Here is a 19513-nt window from a genome sequence, read left to right as displayed (position 1 = left end):
ATTACTGACAGCTGTATGTCGAAAACAGTGTGGAGACTATGTGGGAGCCTCACAGAAGCAGAGAGGGATTACCTATGACTGACAGGAGCAGAGAGCCAATAGAAAAAGCCCCTGTCTCCTGCAAGTCCTGCTGATTGGATGCTGATCGGAAGCAATGCCTTCTCTGGAGGGTCAAGCTTTTCTGCCCCCCAGGTAGCGGAGGAGAGAGAAAGGAACAAAAGAGGTTTCCCCTGGAGCCCTTTGGACATTTAATTAGCAATCATCCTTCCAAGACCCCCTTTAGATGTCCTGTTGTAATTAAGGCAACTGAATGATATTATATATATATTTGTAACATTATGTATCTCTCTGATTTTTAAATTAATATATGCTGTGTGTTCTAACATCGTGTCAGCATACTGAAATAGCCTGAAGAAGGCATATTAGCCAAAATCTTACTCTTTTTCTATTAAATTTGCCAATAAATTGTATAATACTGATTCAAAACGTCCTTCCAATAGGACATGAATGCTAATTATTTAGGCAATGTCTTTGTACAAAATTTTAAACTGTCGTAGGCAGTGTGTATTTATAATTATTCTCTTGGTAGAGCCATTTAAGGCAATGTATTCTCTTCTCCTCACCGTGTTAATAAGCAGACCATAGCCTACATGGATTAGCAATAACAAATAGCTTATGCGCAGAAATTGTTGTTTCTCAAAAATAGTCTAGGAAGGATACTCATATTGCTACCAGGCCACATACACTCACTTAAAGGCGAACACACAAAAAAAGTGAATTACCTCATGGCCACTGCAGTCCTTGCAGACTATCAGCGCCTCCCTTGTCTTTGTCTGACGCTCTGTTATCATAATCTATGCTGTAGTGCAGGCCCCGACCCTGCCCGGGGTCGCCCTATCAGTTTGCGATTAAAATAGCCGCTTAAAAAATCCTGCATCTGCGCAGTTCTTAGCCGCTGGTGCGGCTGCACAGGTTCTCTGTCCTGTCCCCAGCCCGTCTTTGCTCCTTTCGCTCAGCTCTACGTCATGTGGACGTGCCCGCACGACCGCCCACATAGCTGATTGAGGTGCAAGTCATGTTTCCCCATGCTCAGCACTGCTTGTCTCTGCTGAGGGGGCGCGGCTGACTTGTACCTCAATCAGTCATGTGGGGGGTCGTGCGGGCCGGGGACAGAACAGAGAACCTGCGCAGCCACACGAGCGGCTAAGAGAACTGTGCAGATGCAGGATTTTTAAAGCAGCGATTTTAATCGCAAACTGATAAGGTGACCCTGGGTAGAGTCGGGGCCTGCACTACAGCATGGATAATGATAACAGAGTGCCAGTCAGTGACAAGGAAGGCGCTGATAGACTGCAAGGAGGACTGCAACGGTCATGAGATAATTAACTTTTGTTGTGTGTGTTCTCTTCGTAAGTCCTTTAACTAGCATAAAAAAAACTTTTATGTAACTGTTAAAGGACACAGTCCCTGCCAGCTGTCCTGTGTCCTCGCCGCATCTCTGCTCCCCGGTGGCCCAGGGTCCCCTCCGGCGCAAGATGTCCACTGCGCCTGCGCGAGCGGCTCTCAGAGTAGCGCTGATGTCATCCGGACTGTACTGCGCAGGAGCAGTAGTTCTGCGCCTGCGCCGTCCAGTCCGGATGATGTCAGTGTGACTCGGTGAGCTGCATGGTGAAGCGCAAGCAGATGCCGACCTGGCGAGGTCGGTATCTGCACCGGAGGGGACCGGGAGCCACTGGAGCTGCGGCGAGGATGGCTTCCAGGGGCTGGAGGAAGCCCAAAGTAAGTGGATTTTTTATTTTTATTGTGCTCTGATCTTCCCTTTAAGGAAGTTTACTTGAACCAAAATATAAAGCAAGGGCCCATTTTCCATAGTCGTGATCTGATCCGATCATCGCCAATGAAACCAATGCAAGTCAATGGAGTAGTTTCCATTGACTGATTATTTTGATTTGTGATGTGACCTGGAAAAAGAATCAGATGCATGCTGCAGATTCTCAGAGCACGCATCCGATTCCCCTTAGCACTAACAGGAAGCTGCATCCGGATTTACAGAAGACAACTGGAATTACCCGCAGCTAGATGCAATGCAGTCATCGCATTGTATCATCCCGCTAGTGAAAATGGGACCTTAAAGTGTAACTGTCGGGCATAAAATCAAAAATCAATTATTTATTTGTGTCTGGTAAACAAGTAATAGGGATGCTAACCAGGCAATTCTAAAGTTAAAATCACTATTACTTTTGTTGATAAATGATCATTACCCAGTTTACCTGACTCTTATTTGGTGCACTTAAAATTTGGTATGCGAAATGCAGGGTTGTCCTTTTTTGCGTCTCTATTTCCCCTCAGACTTAACTAATGCAGCCTGATTGGCTGAAGCCTCTTTCCCTCCTGTTTCCCGAAACCCCGCCCGCCCCACACCTCTGTTCCTTTATGATTGGCCAATATTTCTCATGCAGAGACAATGCACTTTCTATAGTGAAGGGCGGGCAAATCAAGTAGACGAGAAGGGAGGAAATTACATCAGGATTGGCTTCAAAATAGACACACTTAAATGGGAAATGCTAAGATGGATTTTCTCTTTTTTTTTTACTGTAGAAAAATCACTAAAATCAAAAGTATGTATCTACTTATATATGTGTTGTTTTTTTTCTGCAATAGTATGGCTAACAGCTTCTCTTTAAAGTGTACCCGAGCCAAAGCTTTGGTACAAAATCAGATAATTACCTAAAGAGAGGCCTCAGGATCCTATTGAGGCTTCCTTCTCTATTCTGATGTCCCACTTGCTGAGCGCGACCCCCCCCTCCTCCCCCTCCCCCCCCCCCCCCCCCCACACACACACACCCACCCACCCGGAAGATTACGACAATGTATTGTTGCTAATCAGATCGAGGCCGCGTAGCTCCTCTTCCTTGTACATGGCCGCGCAATAGCCAACTCTGCCCGCTTGCGCTGTAAGCTGGTGCAGTGGGCTCAGGGCCGGCCCTAGACTTTTTGCCGCCTGAGGCAAATTTAGGAGAAAATTGCTGCCCCCCCCGTCCGTCCGTCCGTGGGTGCGGGGGGGACCGGCCGCCGAGCCGGAGGGGTAGTGGGCAGGTCGGGGGTATTGGGCCTAGCGGTGGGAAGGGGGGATCGGTCCCCCCCCCCCTCCCTCGCCTGGGTCCCCCGATCTGCGCTCCCCTCCAGCTGTAATTAGGAAGCAGCCGCTTGCAGATCGTAAGAGGCACGGGCGGGGAGGACTCACCTTATCCGCGTTCCATCGTGCGCTCCACTGACGTCACTTCCTGCATCGCCGTCCACTTACAATACAGTGGGCGGCGATGCAGGAAGTGACGTCAGTGGAGCGCTTGCTGGAACGCGGAAAAGGTGAGTCCTCCGTGCCCGTTGCCTCTTACGATCTGCAAGCGGCTGCTTCCTAATTACAGCTGGAGGGGAGTGCAGATTGGGGGACCCAGGCGAGGGAGGGGGGGTCTAGGGGGGGGAGAGGTTTCCCTCTCTGCAGAGTAAGAACTTGTTTTGAGCTTTGGCTTGGGTTCACTTTAAAGTTAAAAAAGTAACTGTGGGGCAAAGCACTTCATGCAAAAGCTCTTGTTGCTTGTTGCCCTCAGAGTCCCTCCTATTTCTTATTCTGGCCTGTTTGATAATTCAACTGTCTGGCCAGTTAATTCCTCATAAGTGCTGCGCAATATGTTGGCGCTTCATAAATACAATAAATACATAAATAAAAATAAAATGGTGCCCATACATGGTACAATTTTTTTAAATTTTTTGTTCGATTAGATAATTTTGTTCAATTATTCCGTTAGATCAAATATAAAGATTTTTCCATCATGTGCGATCGGATTTTTATTGAAAAAAATAGATAATCCTTTGTTTTTCTTGATCGAAAAAAAAGATTCTTTTTGACTTGCATTAGATTCGATCATTTTGGTTGAATAAACGGGAAAATCGAATGTTGTTATTGTGCTGTGTATGGGCTGCTTTAGCCTGAAGCACCTATGGCCATGCTTACACACTGGGTGACCAGTGGGCGAGTTCCAAACTGTACATACCTAGTAAAAGGAAGTACTTATACACAAAGAAAAGAAGATGGCATGAGTGCTTCCTTCCACTGGGCATACGCGATGTGAAACTTGCCCAGGTTAAATGTATTTCTTTACCACCTTAGGGATCTTCTGCAACGCTGTGGAAAAAAAAGGGGGGGGGGGGGGAGGAACAGGACAGGCAGTGACGGGAATGATCAGTGGTAACAGCTTTTGTATTACCGTGTACCTGAGATACATCGGCTTGCAAAAGTCTCGGCCCCCTTGAAGTTTTCCACATTTTGTCATATTACTGCCACAAACATGAATCAATTTTATTGGAGTTTCACTTGAAAGACCAATACAAAGTGGTGTACACGTGAGAAGTGGAATGAAGATCATACATGGTTCCAAACATTTTTTACAAATCAATAACTGTGGAGTGTGCGTAATTATTCAGCCCCCTTTGGTCTGAGTGCATTCAGTTGCCCATAGACATTGCCTGATGAGTGCTAATGAATAGAGTGCACCTGTGTGTAATCTAACGTCAGTACAAATACAGCTGCTCTGTAACGGCCTCAGAGGTTGTCTAAGAGAATATTGGGAGCAACAACACCATGAAGTCCAAAGAACACACCAGACAGGTCAGGGATAAAGTTATTGAGAAATTTAAAGCAGGCTTAGGCTACAAAAAGATTTCCAAAGCCTTGAACATCCCACGGAGCACTGTTCAAGCGATCATTCAGAAATGGAAGGAGTATGGCACAACTGTAAACCTACCAAGACAAGGCCGTCCACCTAAACTCACAGGCCAAACAAGGAGAGCGCTGATCAGAAATGCAGTCAAGAGGCCCATGGTAACTCTGGACGAGCTGCAGAGATCTACAGCTCAGGTGGGGGAAATCTGTCCATAGGACAACTATTAGTCATGCACTGTACAAAGTTGGCCTTTATGGAAGAGTGGCAAGAAGAAAGCAATTGTTAACAGAAAATCATAAGAAGTTCTGTTTGCAGTTTGCCACAAGCCATGTGGGGGATACAGCAAACGTGAAAGAAGGCGCTCTGGTCAGATGAGACCAAAATGGAACTTTTTGGCCAAAATGCAAAATGCTATGTGTGGCGGAAAACTAACACTGCACATCACTCTGAACACACCATCCCCACTGTCAAATATGGTGGTGGCAGCATCATGCTCTGGGGGTGCTTCTCTTCAGCAGGGAGAGGGAAGCTGGTCAGAGTTGATGGGAAGATGGATGGAGCCAAATACAGGGCAATCTTGGAAGAAAACCTCTTGGAGACTGCACAAGACTTGAGACTGGGGTGGAGGTTCACCTTCCAGCAGGACAATGACCCTAAACATAAAGCCAGGGGCAACAACGGAATGGTTTAAAACAAAACATCCATGTGTTAGAATGGCCCAGTAAAAGTCCAGATCTAAATCCAATCGGGAAACTGTGGCAAGATCTGAAAACTGCTGTTCACAAACGCTGTCCATATAACCTGACTGAGCTGGAGCTGTTTTGCAAATAAGAATGGGCAAGGATTTCAGTCTCTAGATGTGCAAAGCTGGTAGAGACATACCCTAAAAGACTGGCAGCTGTAATTGCAGCAAAAGGTGGTTCTACAAAGTATTGACTCAGGGGGCCGAATAATTACGCACACCCCTCTTTGCAGTTATTTATTTGTAAAAAATGTTTGGAAAGATGTATGATTTTCGATCCACTTCTCACGTGTGCACCACTTTGTATTGGTCTTTCATGTGGAATTCCAATAAAATTGATTCATGTTTGTGGCAGTAATGTGACAAAATGTGGAAAACTTCAAGGGGGCCGAATGCCACTGTAAATGCCTATGCTTTATTTATACTTACCTGGGGGTTCCTCCAGCCCTATGAGGTGCGTGGGGTCCCTCGCTGTCATCCTTAGCCCCTCTGCTCTGCTGCTATCTCCTCCAGTAACCTGGCTGGTCGCGGTCCTCAGCGCACGTGTGCCCCCGTCGCGTTCTCGTGCCCGGAAGATTTCTGACTATGGGAGTGAATGTGCGGCCGCCTAAATTACCGGAGGAGATAGCGGCAGAACAGAGGGGTCGAAGAGGATGGCAAGGGACCCACACACCTCATGGGGCTGGATGAAGCCTCAGGTAAGTATAAATACAGCATAGGCATTCATCTCAGGTACACTTTAAAGGGAACTGAAGTAAAAGGTATACGGAGGCTGCCATATTTATTTCCTTTTAATCAATACCAGTTGCCTGGCAGCCCTGCTGGTCTATTTCTCTGCAGTAGTATCTGAATAACACCAGAAACAAGCATGCAGCTAGTCTTGTCAGATCTAATTTTAAAGTCTGAAACATCTGTTCTGCTGCATGCTTGTTCAGGGGCTATGGCTAAAAGTATTAGAGGCAGAGGGTCAGCAAGGCTGCCAGGTAACTGGCATTGCTTAAAAGGAAATAAACATGGCAGCCTCCATATACCTCTCTCTTCAGTTCCCCTTTAATACAAAAGCTGTTACCACTGATTATTCCCATAGTGCCCGTGCAGTTCCCCCCTTTTTTCACAGCATAGGCAGTGAATAAATGTAGATTGTTGTTCATGGAAAGACATCCCCTGACAATAAGTCATAATGCTTCTTTTGGAGCCCTGGGCCCATGTGCAATTAACTTTTTCACCTAAGTTCTAGCTAATTAAGGGCTCATTTCCACTATCGCGAATTCACATGCGTTTTCCGCATGCAAATTCGCATAGCAATACAAGTGAATGGGACTGTTTCCACTTGTCAGGATTCCTTTGCGTTTTTCTGTGCAGAAAAAAATCGCATGGCAGAGCCATCAGAATTCGCATACCGCATACCACTATGCGAATCGCATACAATGTATTTAATAGGAAATTTGCATGAGGTTTGCGTATGCGAATTTTCATGCAAATTCGCATAGAAACAATGAAAAAGCACACCAGCACTGCCATGGTTAAATTCGCATACATCGTCATCCATGCGAATTCGCATGAAAATTCGCATGGACCCGCATGCAAATTTCGCATCCGCATAGGAATTTTTACTCCGGCGATTCGCACCGCACAAGTGGAAATGCAGCCTAAAAGCAATAGTACAATAAATAAATAGTAAATGCTTGGAAATTAATTAGAACCAATTATCATGTACTACGATTAAATATATATTCGTCAAGCGGTACTTGGGCTAGAACACCTGTGCATACAGGCCTCTGAGTTGTAAATCTAGCCCTGATAAGGGGTGACGATGCTAGAACGAGCGGACCGTGGAAGGCTACATAGGACCTTCCCTCTCCATAGGTATCTGTTGTTGTTTTTTTACATTCACTTCAAATATGCTTTAATTGATAGATGTTTAGAGTCTACTAAACACATTTTTTCTGTAGAAAAATACATATATTTACACAAATCTGTTTATCAGTCCTGAAAGAAAGACAACTGAGGAAGAAATGGAGAGAGTGATTTAGGGCTCATTCACACTAGAAGTGCTTTTCTGAGTGTTTTGCGATTGATTCACGTCTTTTAAAATTTCTCCCATTCACTTTAATTAAAATCGTGGAAAAATTGTGTCGATTTCACAATTGCGTACGTGAATATCGTGGCGATTTTTCAGCAATTTTAATGAAAGTGAATTTTAATGAAAGTGAATGGGAGCGATTTTTAAAAACGCTAATCAATCGCAAAACGCTCAGAAAAGCGCTTCTAGTGTGAATGGGCCCATAGTCCCCAAAGAGCTGTCTGTAAAAGGGACAGTTGGGAGCCATGCTACATAGAGCATACCTCCCAACTTTTTGAGATGAGAAAAAGGGCCTCTTAAGCCACGCCCCTGCCACACCCCTGGTCATGCCCCCACCACACCCCTAGTCACGCATACCATAAAGATTTCATAAGAAAAATATGTTGTTTTATAATTCAAAACACATTGGTCCTTTCTATCCTGGTTAATTTTCCTCCATAGTAACATTTTAAAATTAGTAATATATCAATTTAAAGGATTGGAATAAAGTTTAGAGTCAATCAAACACATTTTTAGTACGGTATAGAAATATATATATTTTAGGGTTGCCAGGTGTCCGGTTTTACACCGGACAGTCCGGTTTTTGTGCGCTGTGTCCAGTGTAAAAAAACATGCTAAACCGGACAATTAAGTTGTCCGGTTTTAGAGCCCCCCCGCAGCGCAGGAGGAGAACAGCGCAGCAGAGAGAGAGCTGGGAGCAGCGGTGGAGAAGGGGGGCAATCTCCCCCCCCTTCCCTCACCTTAGGGTGCTCTCTCTCCCCTGCTGTCTCCTCCAATATGATGTGCAGGGCTGGCGAGTGGCTGCAGGCGGAACTTACCTCTGTGTCGCTCCAGCGCCGGAAGTTCGGGTCCCGCAGCCGCTGAGAATCTCATTCATGAGCCGGACAACACTATCAGTCTGAATAGTGTTGTCCGGCTCATGAATGATTCGGATCTTTGATCCGGATCTTTTTTGAGTCGAAACTCAGCGGCTGCGGGACCCGAACTTCCGGCGCCTGCGACACAGAGGTAAGTTCCGCCCGCAGCCACCCGCCAGCCTGCACATCAATATTGGAGGAGACAGCGGGGGAGAGAGACAGCACCCTAAGGTGAGGGAAGAAGGAGGGGGAGATTGCCCCCCTTCCCCCCGCCCCTGGCTACCTATTCTGGGCACATATAGCCCCTGGCTACCTATTCCGGGCACATATACCCCCTGGCTACCTATACCGGGCACATATAGCCCCTGGCTACCTATTCTGGGCACATATAGCCCCTGGCTATCTATTCTGGGCACATATAGCCCCTGGCTACCTATTCCGGGCACATATACCCCCTGGCTACCTATTCCGGGCACATATACCCCCTGGCTACCTATTCCGGGCACATATACCCCCTGGCTACCTATTCCGGGCACATATAGCCCCTGGCTACCTATTCTGGGCACATATAGCCCCTGGCTACCTATTCTGGGCACATATAGCCCCTGGCTACCTATTCTGGGCACATATACCCCCTGGCTACCTATTCTGGGCACATATACCCCCTGGCTACATATACTGGGACATATATACCCCTGCCTACGTATACTGGGACATTTACACCCCTGCCTACATATACTGGGACATATATACCCCCTGGCTACATAACTGGGCACATATATCCCTGGCTACATATACTGGGAACACTGGCTGTTTGTCATTATGTGCATTTAGTGGTGAAAAGCTGTCTCTTATTATGTGCATTTACTGGTGAAAAGCTGTCTCTTATTATGTGCATTTACTGGTGAAAAGCTGTGTCTTATTATGTGCATTTACTGGTGAAAAGCTGTCTCTTGTGCATTTACTGGGAAAAAGCTGTCTCTTATTATGTGCATTTACTGGCGAAAAGGTGTCTCTTATAATGTGCATTTACTGGTGAAAAGCTGTCTCTTATGTGCAGTTACTGGTGAAAAGCTGTCTCTTATGTGCACTGGACCAGTACTACTGGTGAGGACAGTTAGTGACATGACTATGTACTCTGTAATGTGCTGCAGAAGATGTCAGTGCGATATAAATACTATAATTTTTTTTTTAAAAAAGCCCATTGCTTAGCCCCACTCTACATAAAAGTGCGCTTCTGACTCCGCCCCTAACTCCACCCCTAACTCCACCCCCTGTCCGGTTTTCTCCATCAGCCGACCTGGCAACCCTAATATATTTATATAGAAAGAGGGACAAAGTTCTGAAAGAGGGACAAATGAGAGGGACATGGCTCACAAAAAGGGACTGTCCCTCCGAAAGAGGGACAGTTGGGAGCTTAATGATAGAGGTGTCTGAATTATGTCATTAGATTTTCATGGAAAGCTATAACCTATACTTTTACTAAGCAGGAGAAACTAGGCTTGGCTGCACTTCCAGAATGATGTGAAGCACTTGTGCTGTCAGTGCGGGATTTACAGCTCCCCGAGTGCCACTGAAGTTAGTAAAGAGACTTCGCGTATTTCAGTACTTTGATCCGGACGGTCTCCTGTAGAATGTGGGGAAGCGCGTAGTGCGCATGCTCGCTGTGTACAGCGCTGACGCCGCTGAGCGCTCCAGTATGGCGGCGTGCAGGAGGTCATTGCTGCTGGCCCGGTATCGGACAGGTGAGAGGCGGAAGATGCTGCAGTGATAAGGGCCTGCAATGCAGTTAGGGTGTTGTGTACTGACAATGCGAGTCAGGTCAGAATAGGATACTCCCCTGGTAATACGGCAGTGTCACGTTGTAGGATCCCCCCCTCTTAGTTTGTGCACCACCAGGCAGGGAAGCCCAGCCTCAGACTGACATTGTCCATATTCTAGCCTTCAGTCTTTCCAGGGAAATGGTGCAGCAAATGTCAATAAAGTATTTTTTCATTAGTGTTTTCATTAGTGTATCCCTTTTATTTTCAGCTGAAATAGGGGTGAGAATATAGCAAAAAAAAAAAAATATGGTTCAACTGAAACTAGAAAATCACTAAAGAATAATGATATTCTGGATCTGATTGTTAATTTGCAGCTTAAAGGGAACGTAAACATGAGTTTTACTTACCTGGGGCATGTACCAGCCCCCTGCAGCCATCCTGTGCTCTCGCAGTCACTCATGACTCCTCTGGTCCCCCCGCTGCCAGCTACTTTCGTTTTTGCCGACTGGGAGTTGACTGGCCGCCATGTGTACCTTTTTACGCATTCCCGCTGGTGCAGGAAGCTATTGCAGACATCAACAAGTACATTTTTAAGCGTTACGGGCGTAATTGTACTTGTTGATGTCTGCAATAGCTTCCTGCACCAGCGGGAATGCGTAAAAAGGTATGCATGGCGGCTGGCAGACTCCCAGTCGGCAAAAATGAAACTAGCTGGCAGCGAGGGACCAGAGGAGCCATGAGTGACTGCGATGGCACAGGATGGCTGCAGGGGGCTGGTACATGCCCCAGGTAAGCGGACCTGAGCTCAGAACTTCCTCTCTGCTCTAAAAGAAAAGCAACAGCATAATAACCTTTAAAGAACTAACATTTCTTTTTTACAGTTGATATAAATCTGCAGTGTATCTACTTCCTGCTTTCATGGAAGCAGACCTATTGTTGACATCCTGTGTTTACAAATTAGTGGCTCTGCCATGGTAGTCAGCTGACCCAACTGCGAGATGAAATTACAACTTGTGATTAATCACATGAGGAGGTTTTGGACAGGCTAATCTCTCTAAATACATAGAGGATGCATTTCTCGTTGTTTTCCTTCTGTGCGGTGCAAGAGTTCAGGTCCACTTTAATTGGTAACCCCCTGCAAAGTGATGATTAATTCAGCTATGTTATTTATAAAATAAGCTAAATTGGCCATATGTTATTTTTCTGCTCTTTACCTTAGGACTCTGCACCCCTGCCAGACTTCTTTCTGATGGAGAGCCGACAAAGTTCCAACCACCTACCAAGCCACTATTTATAGATAAGGAGGCACAGACAGCAGTCCGGAAAAAGTATATATATATATATATATATATATTTTTTATTATTGTCCATTTTTATAGCACTGGCATTTATTGCAGCACTTCACAGACTACATGAAACAATTTTTTATTTACGGTTATGAAGAGAAGCTCACGGTCTAAGCCCTACTATTATTCTACTCTTATTTCTTTATTATAAAGCCTTGTTCATGGCTGCCTCTGGTGAAAGGGACTGGCAGATCATCTCACGAAGCGCAGGCTGTCCCTATTGTTCTGCTCAATCCACCCACTCAGTCGTGCACCACATAGTCGCCATAGCAAGACAACACTTCACTAGCCTGTAGTTTAGTGACACATCTCTACAGAATTTGTCCCTGACCTGTTGCCCGAGGCATTGTGCACTGAATAATAATAATTAATCAAGCCGGCGAAAGATTTAGTACACGTGTTCATAACATAAATTTGGGCAGTATCACTGAACTTACCAATATGTTTTTGGAATAAGGGAATTAACCCTCTCAAACAGGGCGAGAACATTAAAACTCTGTGGTGCAGATAGTGTCCTGGCTGAGATTTGACCCTAGTGCTGCAAGACAAGAGTGCTAGCCACTTAGGGCCTGATCCACAAACTGGCGGTAATGCCATATGCAGGAAACGCACGGCAATTTTACCGTTACTAATGCCGGGGAGCACCACCGATTAATGGCACACACAGACATTGCTATGGTGCTGCGCATTAGCCCGGTAATGCGCATCACAATAGCAATCTGTGCATTACCATGGTAATGTGTTTGGCAATAAGGGGTTAACAGGCACTGGTCCCCAGCATTAGTAACCATAAAAGTGCTGTGCGCTACCTTTGCACGGAAATCTAACCGCTAGTTGGTGCACCATGCCCTTAAAGAGAACCCGAGGTGGGTTTGAAGAATATTATCTGCATACAGAGGCTGGATCTGCCTATACAGCCCAGCCTCTGTTGCTATCCCAAACCCCCCTAAGGTCCCCCTGCACTCTGCAATCCCTCATAAATCACTGTGGTTGCCCACATTATGTAACATGAACTTTGGCTTGTGTATACACTTTTGTTGTCACTTAAAAAACTCATTCATAGTAACACTCTGCTGTCTGTCCAATTGTCCCTTAACCTCCTTAGCGGTAATCCTGACCAGAACAGGGTGGTAATCCTGTGCCTGAATGAGTTTCATGCAGGAGCTGCTGCAGACCTCTCTGAGGTATGTTTTTCTTCTTGTTTTTAGGGTCTAAAAGCTTGTGAAAAAAATTGTGTGGCTTTTAGACCTTAAATCTGGAAATAATCATAACGCCAGGGAGGTTAATGATAACCTCTTCATCTTCAATAGTTTGGCGAGGTGGAAAACCAGGAGCTGACTGCTAGGATCAGGGCTGTGAAGTCAGTACAAAAATCATCCAACGCCTCAGTTTATGAAACCCTCGACTCTGACGCTCTTGCAGGGCTCTTCAGTTTATGAAAAAAAATTGCTCCGACTCCACAGCCCTGGTTATGATTTCCTGCACACAGTGCTAGTGGCATTGCTCCTTCATGTCCTCCCATCCCCTTCTTCACAGACCTGAGCAAGCATGTCTCATATACTTATTGCTCCAAAACAGTCAACAAAACCACCAGCACAGATTGTTTCAAGTGTTAAACGTCTTCAATAGAATATTAACTTTTGTGGTAAGAATGTCCCTTGGAGAGGTGTCTCCTTGGAAAGGTTCCCTGATGTCCTGTGACGTGTTGTGACAGGAAGTGAGGGATAGATTTCCTGTAACGTGTTGTGACAGGAAGTGAGGGATAGATTTCCTGTGACGTGCCATGACAGGAAGTGAGGGATAGAGATGGCCAATGCAAATAATTCTGATTCGCGTGCAGATTTCATGCACTTTGGATGCAGCTTGAGATTGGGCCATTCAAATGCACTTCCTGTCAGTTTTGATTGGTCCAATTTCAAGTTATGTACGGTTTGCATCAAATTTGCATGCAAGACTAAAATTATTAGTATCTCATTGACCATGTCTGGATGGGAAAATCTCAAAAAGGCAGAGATGGCAGTAAAATCAGTTCAGAGTACAGTGTTCTCCCCAGAATTTTTTTCTAGCCGGGTGGCATGAAAAAGCAGCCGGGTGGAAAGAGATGAGAGCATGCAGGGCAGGTGCTTCTCTGCACAACTCTGCTTACAGCATAGGAGGAGGTAAGCTGATGACAGCCGGGTGCTGACCAAAACTAGCCGGGTGGAGCACCCGGCTAAAAGAGCCTGGGGAGAACACTGAAGTATATTTTTTTCCCCCCAAATCATAATCAGAGATACCACAGGCTTACAACCACCTAGGGACCAATTTTTGCCCCCCCCCCCCCCCCCCAACAGCCAATCAGCAGGAACGTCTCTCATAGGCATCAGCCTATAAAAGGGATCCTCTCTCTTTTTTTTTTTTTTTCTTTTTTTTTTTCCCCTCCAGGACACAGCCGAGTGACAGGGCTGTCCACAGTACAGCACTGCAGTAGATCACATTGCTGTACTATGTAAATAGACGGCGGTTTCGGTCTTATAGCGGCAAGATCCTCTGCTTCGTCACTTACAGTAAGCGGGGATGCGCGCGCGATCACCACTAATCTCCGCCCCCAGGACTTGACACCTTCCGGTGCTACGCAGGGTAGTTATCCGTTAGCCGGGCGCATCCGACAGGTGGCGCTAATTACTATTCCCCCTCCAGGCCGACATGGATAGTAGGGAAAGATGCAACTCTAGTGGAGTTTTGTCGCCACCTGCTGGATGCGCCCGGCTAACGGATAAGTACCTTACGCAGTACTTGCGGCGGCCAATCAGCGTTAGGCGGTCGTGAGGTGGTTAATCTGAACTTGTAATGTAATGATAGTATTTGCTGGCATTTAAAGGGAGTCTGAAGCGTAACAAAAAATAAAAACCAGATACTCGCCTAAGAAGAGGGAAGGCTCTGGGTCCTATAGAGCTTTCCTGGTCTCCACGTTCCCCCGCAGGCTCCCCCATTAGCAATCTATGACACATGGGTCGTAGACTGCTCTCTTCCACGTTGGGCTGGCTTCAGGAGTCTTTGGAAGCACTCAGGCCGCTCCGCACTGCGCATGCGTGAGCATCCGCTCTCTCACGTTAAAGCAATCCTGTGAGGTCCAGAAGGGAAACCATGAAATGCCTCAGTAGAGGGAAGCTTCTGGATCCTCCAGTGCATCATTCTCCTGACCACCAATCCAGCGCTGGGACCCTCAGAAGCTTGCATCCACACTCCTGTACATACACCAGCGTGGCTGCACTGCGCAGGCCAGCCTGTGCAGCAGCAAGGAGCCACCACTTGGCCTTGGCAGAAAAAGCTGAGCTGAGCACAGTGCAGCCGAGCTCCATCAGCAAGACCTTGTTGATGAACCTCAGGATGTCCCAGCGCTAGACCGGCAAGGGGGAAGGGCTAAGCCTATGAAGTACACTTTAGGTAAACTTTAAAATAAAGTTAAGATGAATAGGAGAAAAGGATTTTTACTTACTTACCTGTTGGTTCCTCCAGCACCATATAGTCTGTCAGGTCCCACAGGCCACTTTGCTGTGCAGTCCGGGATCCAGCTGGGGAGCGGGCCACTGCGCATGCGTTGTTTTTGGCCACGTGCCTCCTCCATCTCGCTCCCATAGCCAGGAGCATTTTGCGCCGCCTTAATGATTCTACTGCACGTGCACAGAATGCTCCTGGCCATATGAGCGCGATTGGGGGTATGTATAGTAGTAGCGGACTCAATGGCATTGACACAAAGGAGGGGACTGGGAGAACATCGAGGGAACTAGAAGAAGCCCCAAGTAAAAATATTCATCTCAATCGCACTTTAAAGAGACTCTGAAGCGAGAATAAAACTCGCTTTTTCCCTTTGATTCAACATGGGCATGTTTGCCCCTGCTAAACCGCCGCTATCCCGCAGCAGAACGGGGGTCCTTTACCCCCCAAATCCCCCCCCTGCAAAATCCACGACCAACTTGGTCGTAGATTTTGCTGCTCATGGAGGCAGAGCTATGAGCTGTAGCTCTGCCCCATGTGCGTCTATCAGCGGCGGATCTCTGCCTCCTCCCCGCCCCTCTCAGTGAAGGCAGACTGAGAGGGGCGGGGGAGAGGCGGCGATCAGTGCTGAGAGGCAGGGCTGTGGCCGGAGGCTGTCTTGTTTATTTCCTTTTAAGCAATACCAGTTACTTGGCAGCCCTGCCGACTCTTTGCCTCTATTACTTTCAGCCATAGACCCTGAACAAGCATGTAGCAGATCAGGTGTTTCTGACATTATTGTCAGCTCTGACAGGTTAGCTGCATGTTTGTTTATGGTGTTATTCAGACACTTCTGCAGCCAAGCAACTGGTATTGTTTAAAAGGAAATAAACATGGCAGCCTCCATATTCTTCTCATTTCAGTTGCCCTTTAAACGGGCACTATGGCGAAAAATTGTAAAATTTAAAATATTTGCAAACATGAAGTATGTTTTTCCAGAGTAAAATGAGCCATAAATTTTTCTCCTGTGTTGCTGTCACTTACAGTAGGTAGTAGAAATCTGACAGAAGTGACAGGTTTTGGACTAGTCCATCTCTTCATAGGGGATTCTCAGCAAGGCTTTTATTCTTTATAAAGATATTCTCTAAAGAGGATTTAAAAATGATGCTGCCCAGCTTCCCTGCTCGCTACACAGTTTGGACAGAGCAACTGCCATTTACTAAGTGCTTTTTAAAATAAATAAATCCCCGAGAATCCCCCATGAAGAGATGGACTAGTCCAAAACCTGTCACTTCTGTCAGATTTCTACTACCTACTGTAAGTGACAGCAACATAGGAGAAAAGTAATTTAAGGCTCATTTTACTCAGGAAAAACCATACTTCTTTTTTTGCACATATTTTAAATGTTACAATTTCTCACCATAGTGCCCCTTTAAGGACTTTTTCATTCGAACTGCATGCCTATTGCACAGCCTCCACTCTACTGGCCACTGAATGCAGCCAAGTGTTAGTGTTTGATTTATGCTCGCATCATATGCCATGTCAGGGCAGTGTTCTCCCCAGAATTTTTTTTCTAGCCGGGTGGGTGTGAAAAAGTAGCCGAGTGAATGAAAAAATAGCCGGGTGGGGCGAGATGAGAGAATGCAGGGCCAGTGCTTCTGTGTGCAACTCTGCTTACAGAATAGGAGGTGGTGAGCAGATGACAGCCGGGTGCTCATCAAAACTAGCCGGGTGGAGCACCCAGCTAAAAGAGCCTGAGGAGAACACTGCAGAGGGCAGTTGTAGCCATGTTTATATGCCGAAGGGTGCACAGGAGCAACGGGCAGGCAGTTGACTCATTGCCTTCAGCCTCACATGTGAAATAAGGTCTAAAGGCTCATACACACGTCCCAACAGTCTGCCCAACTATCTTATAAACTTGGTCTGTTGGAGGATAGTTGGCAAACAACCAGATGACCAACTGATCCAATCGGTGGATCAACCTGCTCAACTATCTCTTTTGAACAGCTTTGTTGTTTTTGAATGTGGACATGTTGTGCAGTTTGTCGTTTAGCTTGCGTGCAAAGTATTTAAAGAGTTAGTTGTTTAGTTGATTGGCATGTGTGTACGTACTTGTCATGTAAGCAGCTTGCCATGTTTTTAGTCATGTTGTATGGTTGGTTGTGCATTGTGTTGGACACGTGTATAAAGGAAATGCGTTACTCAGTCTGTAAAATAACTGAATATCTACTGAATGTGAAATCTTCTTTTTTTTTTTTTTTTTTAATCAAGGTACCTGAGCCCAGAATTCATACCCCGTCGATGCAGAAAAGACCCACTTTGTTTTTACCTTGAAAGAAATGACATGTTTGAAAGAAGGAAAACCATTGAGATTCCCGAATTTTACGTAGGTATGGCGACCGATCCAGTCGTTCTGCTTTGTAAAAGGCTCTGGAAGAGATACACAGCACGATGCATTAATAAGAACTATTTGTGTAAGCAGAATTCTTGGTAATATACGGTAGCTGTGTAGTGGCCCTTCAGTAACGAGTTAGATTCTGTCTTACACAGTAAAGGTTTATTGCTGTAACTACTGCGCAGAACACTCCAGACCACGTGAGCGCGATCGAGAATGGCGCTCTGGCGCAGCTGAAGCGGAGGGCATCTTGGGACTCTGGAGCTGAGGCGAGGGACATATCGGCTGCCAGGGGCTGGAGGAAGCCCCGGGTAAAGATTTTTTTTCTTTGTTGTAGCTTGGATGCTTCCTTTAAGATCCTTAGCGGTAATCCCAAGCCTAGCTCGAGGTATCTAACTACCTGTCTCCACGTGCTCTAGCAGCATTCCTGGGTCCCGCACGCGATCGCTGCTGCCAAGTGGGACCCTCAGCCACCGGAATGCCCATGTCCCCGCTCTTCTTCCGGGATCTCGGTGAGCAATCAAAGTGGAGGTACGCGTACGTCGTGACATCATCAGGGGCATCGGATAAATTTCAAGTGTCATTGTGCGGTCTCTCACCCTCCTCTGCAGCCAGCTCTCCGCTTCTCCTAGCAGCTGCCCAGCCTCCAGCCTTCCTCCCCTACAGAAGCTCTGTGCAGCATGTTGTCTCCACCATTCACTCTGCTGCCCAGCTGATCCCTCAGTGCCAATGAGAAGCAGTCTCATCTGGACCTGGACTCTTGCACAGGACAAAAGATAAACAGAGAGAAACACACCCTGTATGTATGTAGAGCATTAAGTCTAATTCCTCCTCATTTATTTCTAATCACAAGTTGTAATTTGATCTCTCTCCTGTGTTACATGACTGCCATGGCAGAGATGTCAGATAAGCTCATGTGAAAACACAGGGTGTTAACAATATAGCCATTTGGTTCCCAACTGCTTCTGAGCTAAGTGCTTCTGCTGATCTGCTGTTACCGACGTTTACCTGGATTTTGACTACCCTCTGCCTGCCGCCTGCACCGACCTCTGCCTGGATTTTGGCTACCCTCTGCCTACCGCCTGCACCGACCTCTGCCTGGATTTTGGCTACTCTCTGCCTACCGCCTAAGACTGATAGCAAATGGAAAAAAGTCTGAAAGGAATCGCACCTCTACTGCCCAGATTGTGATTAACCACCCTGGCGTTCTGATTAAATCGCCAGGGTGGCTGCGGGAGGGTTTTTTTTAAATAAAAAAAAAACTATTTCATGCAGCCAACTGAAAGTTGGCTGCATGAAAGCCCACTAGAGGGCGCTCCGGAGGCGATCTTCCGATCGCCTCCGGCGCCCAGAATAAACAAGGAAGGCCGCAATGAGCGGCCTTCCTTGTTTTGCTTATATCGTCGCCATAGCGACGAGCGGAGTGATGTCATCGACGTCCTGACGTCAGCCGCCTCCGATCTAGCCCTTAGCGCTGGCCGGAACTTTTTGTTCCGGCTGCGCAGGGCTCAGGCGGCTAGGGGGGCCCTCTTTCGCCGCTGCTCGCGGCGAATCGCCGCAGAGCGGCGGCGATCAGGCAGCACACGCGGCTGGCAAAGTGCCGGCTGCGTGTGCTGCACTTTATTTGATAAAAATCGGCCCAGCAGGGCCTGAGCGGCAGCCTCCGGCGGTGATGGACGAGCTGAGCTCGTCCAGACCGCTCAGGAGGTTAAGCCCTCTGTGCCATTACCTGTTTCAAAATATACCAGGTGTATTAGATATATATGTACATATGGTATTGTCTGGTGCCATATTTGTACAGTTTCACTATTTTTTAAGCTTATTCATAAATTTAATTATTTCAACAATTTTGTGTTCTAGTCTTTTATTATATGCGGGATGACTTTTAAGGCCTTTATTCTGACATATTTTGGAGAGTTATGAATTGGAGGCCTAAAATTCTTGAAAAAAAAATGTACCGCTTTTAGACCCATAAATCCAGAAAGAAATGCACCGCCAGAGAGTTTAAAGAGCCTCTGTAACGTCAAAAAGATCCCCTGGGGGGTACTCACCTCGGGTGGGGGAAGCCTCCGGATCCTAATGAGGCTTCCCACGCCGTCCTCTGTCCCACGGGGGTCTTGCTGCAGCCCTCCGAACAGCCGGCGACAGAG

At 46.7% G+C, this 19513-nt stretch overlaps 1 protein-coding gene across 4 annotated transcripts in view; it reads left to right on the top strand.

The window, feature by feature from the left end:
• LOC137571300 (large ribosomal subunit protein bL19m-like) overlaps nt 1-19513 on the top strand; it is a 37910-nt gene that overhangs the window by 2373 nt on the left and 16024 nt on the right. For 2 of the 4 annotated variants that reach the window (XM_068280238.1, XM_068280237.1), the window contains exons 1-3: nt 10048-10148; nt 11386-11494; nt 17240-17358. In XM_068280238.1, coding sequence (XP_068136339.1) covers nt 10061-10148; nt 11386-11494; nt 17240-17358 — 316 coding nt within the window. In that variant the 5' untranslated portion in view covers nt 10048-10060. Of the gene's footprint in view, nt 1-10047; nt 10149-11385; nt 11495-12615; nt 12697-17239; nt 17359-19513 lie in introns of those variants that run through there. The other 2 variants (XM_068280240.1, XM_068280239.1) reach the window with 2 other exon arrangements.

The sequence above is a fragment of the Hyperolius riggenbachi genome, chromosome 4 (genome assembly GCF_040937935.1).
Source record: "Hyperolius riggenbachi isolate aHypRig1 chromosome 4, aHypRig1.pri, whole genome shotgun sequence".
Lineage (NCBI taxonomy): Eukaryota > Metazoa > Chordata > Amphibia > Anura > Hyperoliidae > Hyperolius > Hyperolius riggenbachi.
Note: the sequence above shows the minus strand (reverse complement) of the source record. Positions and strands in the feature narration are given on the sequence as shown.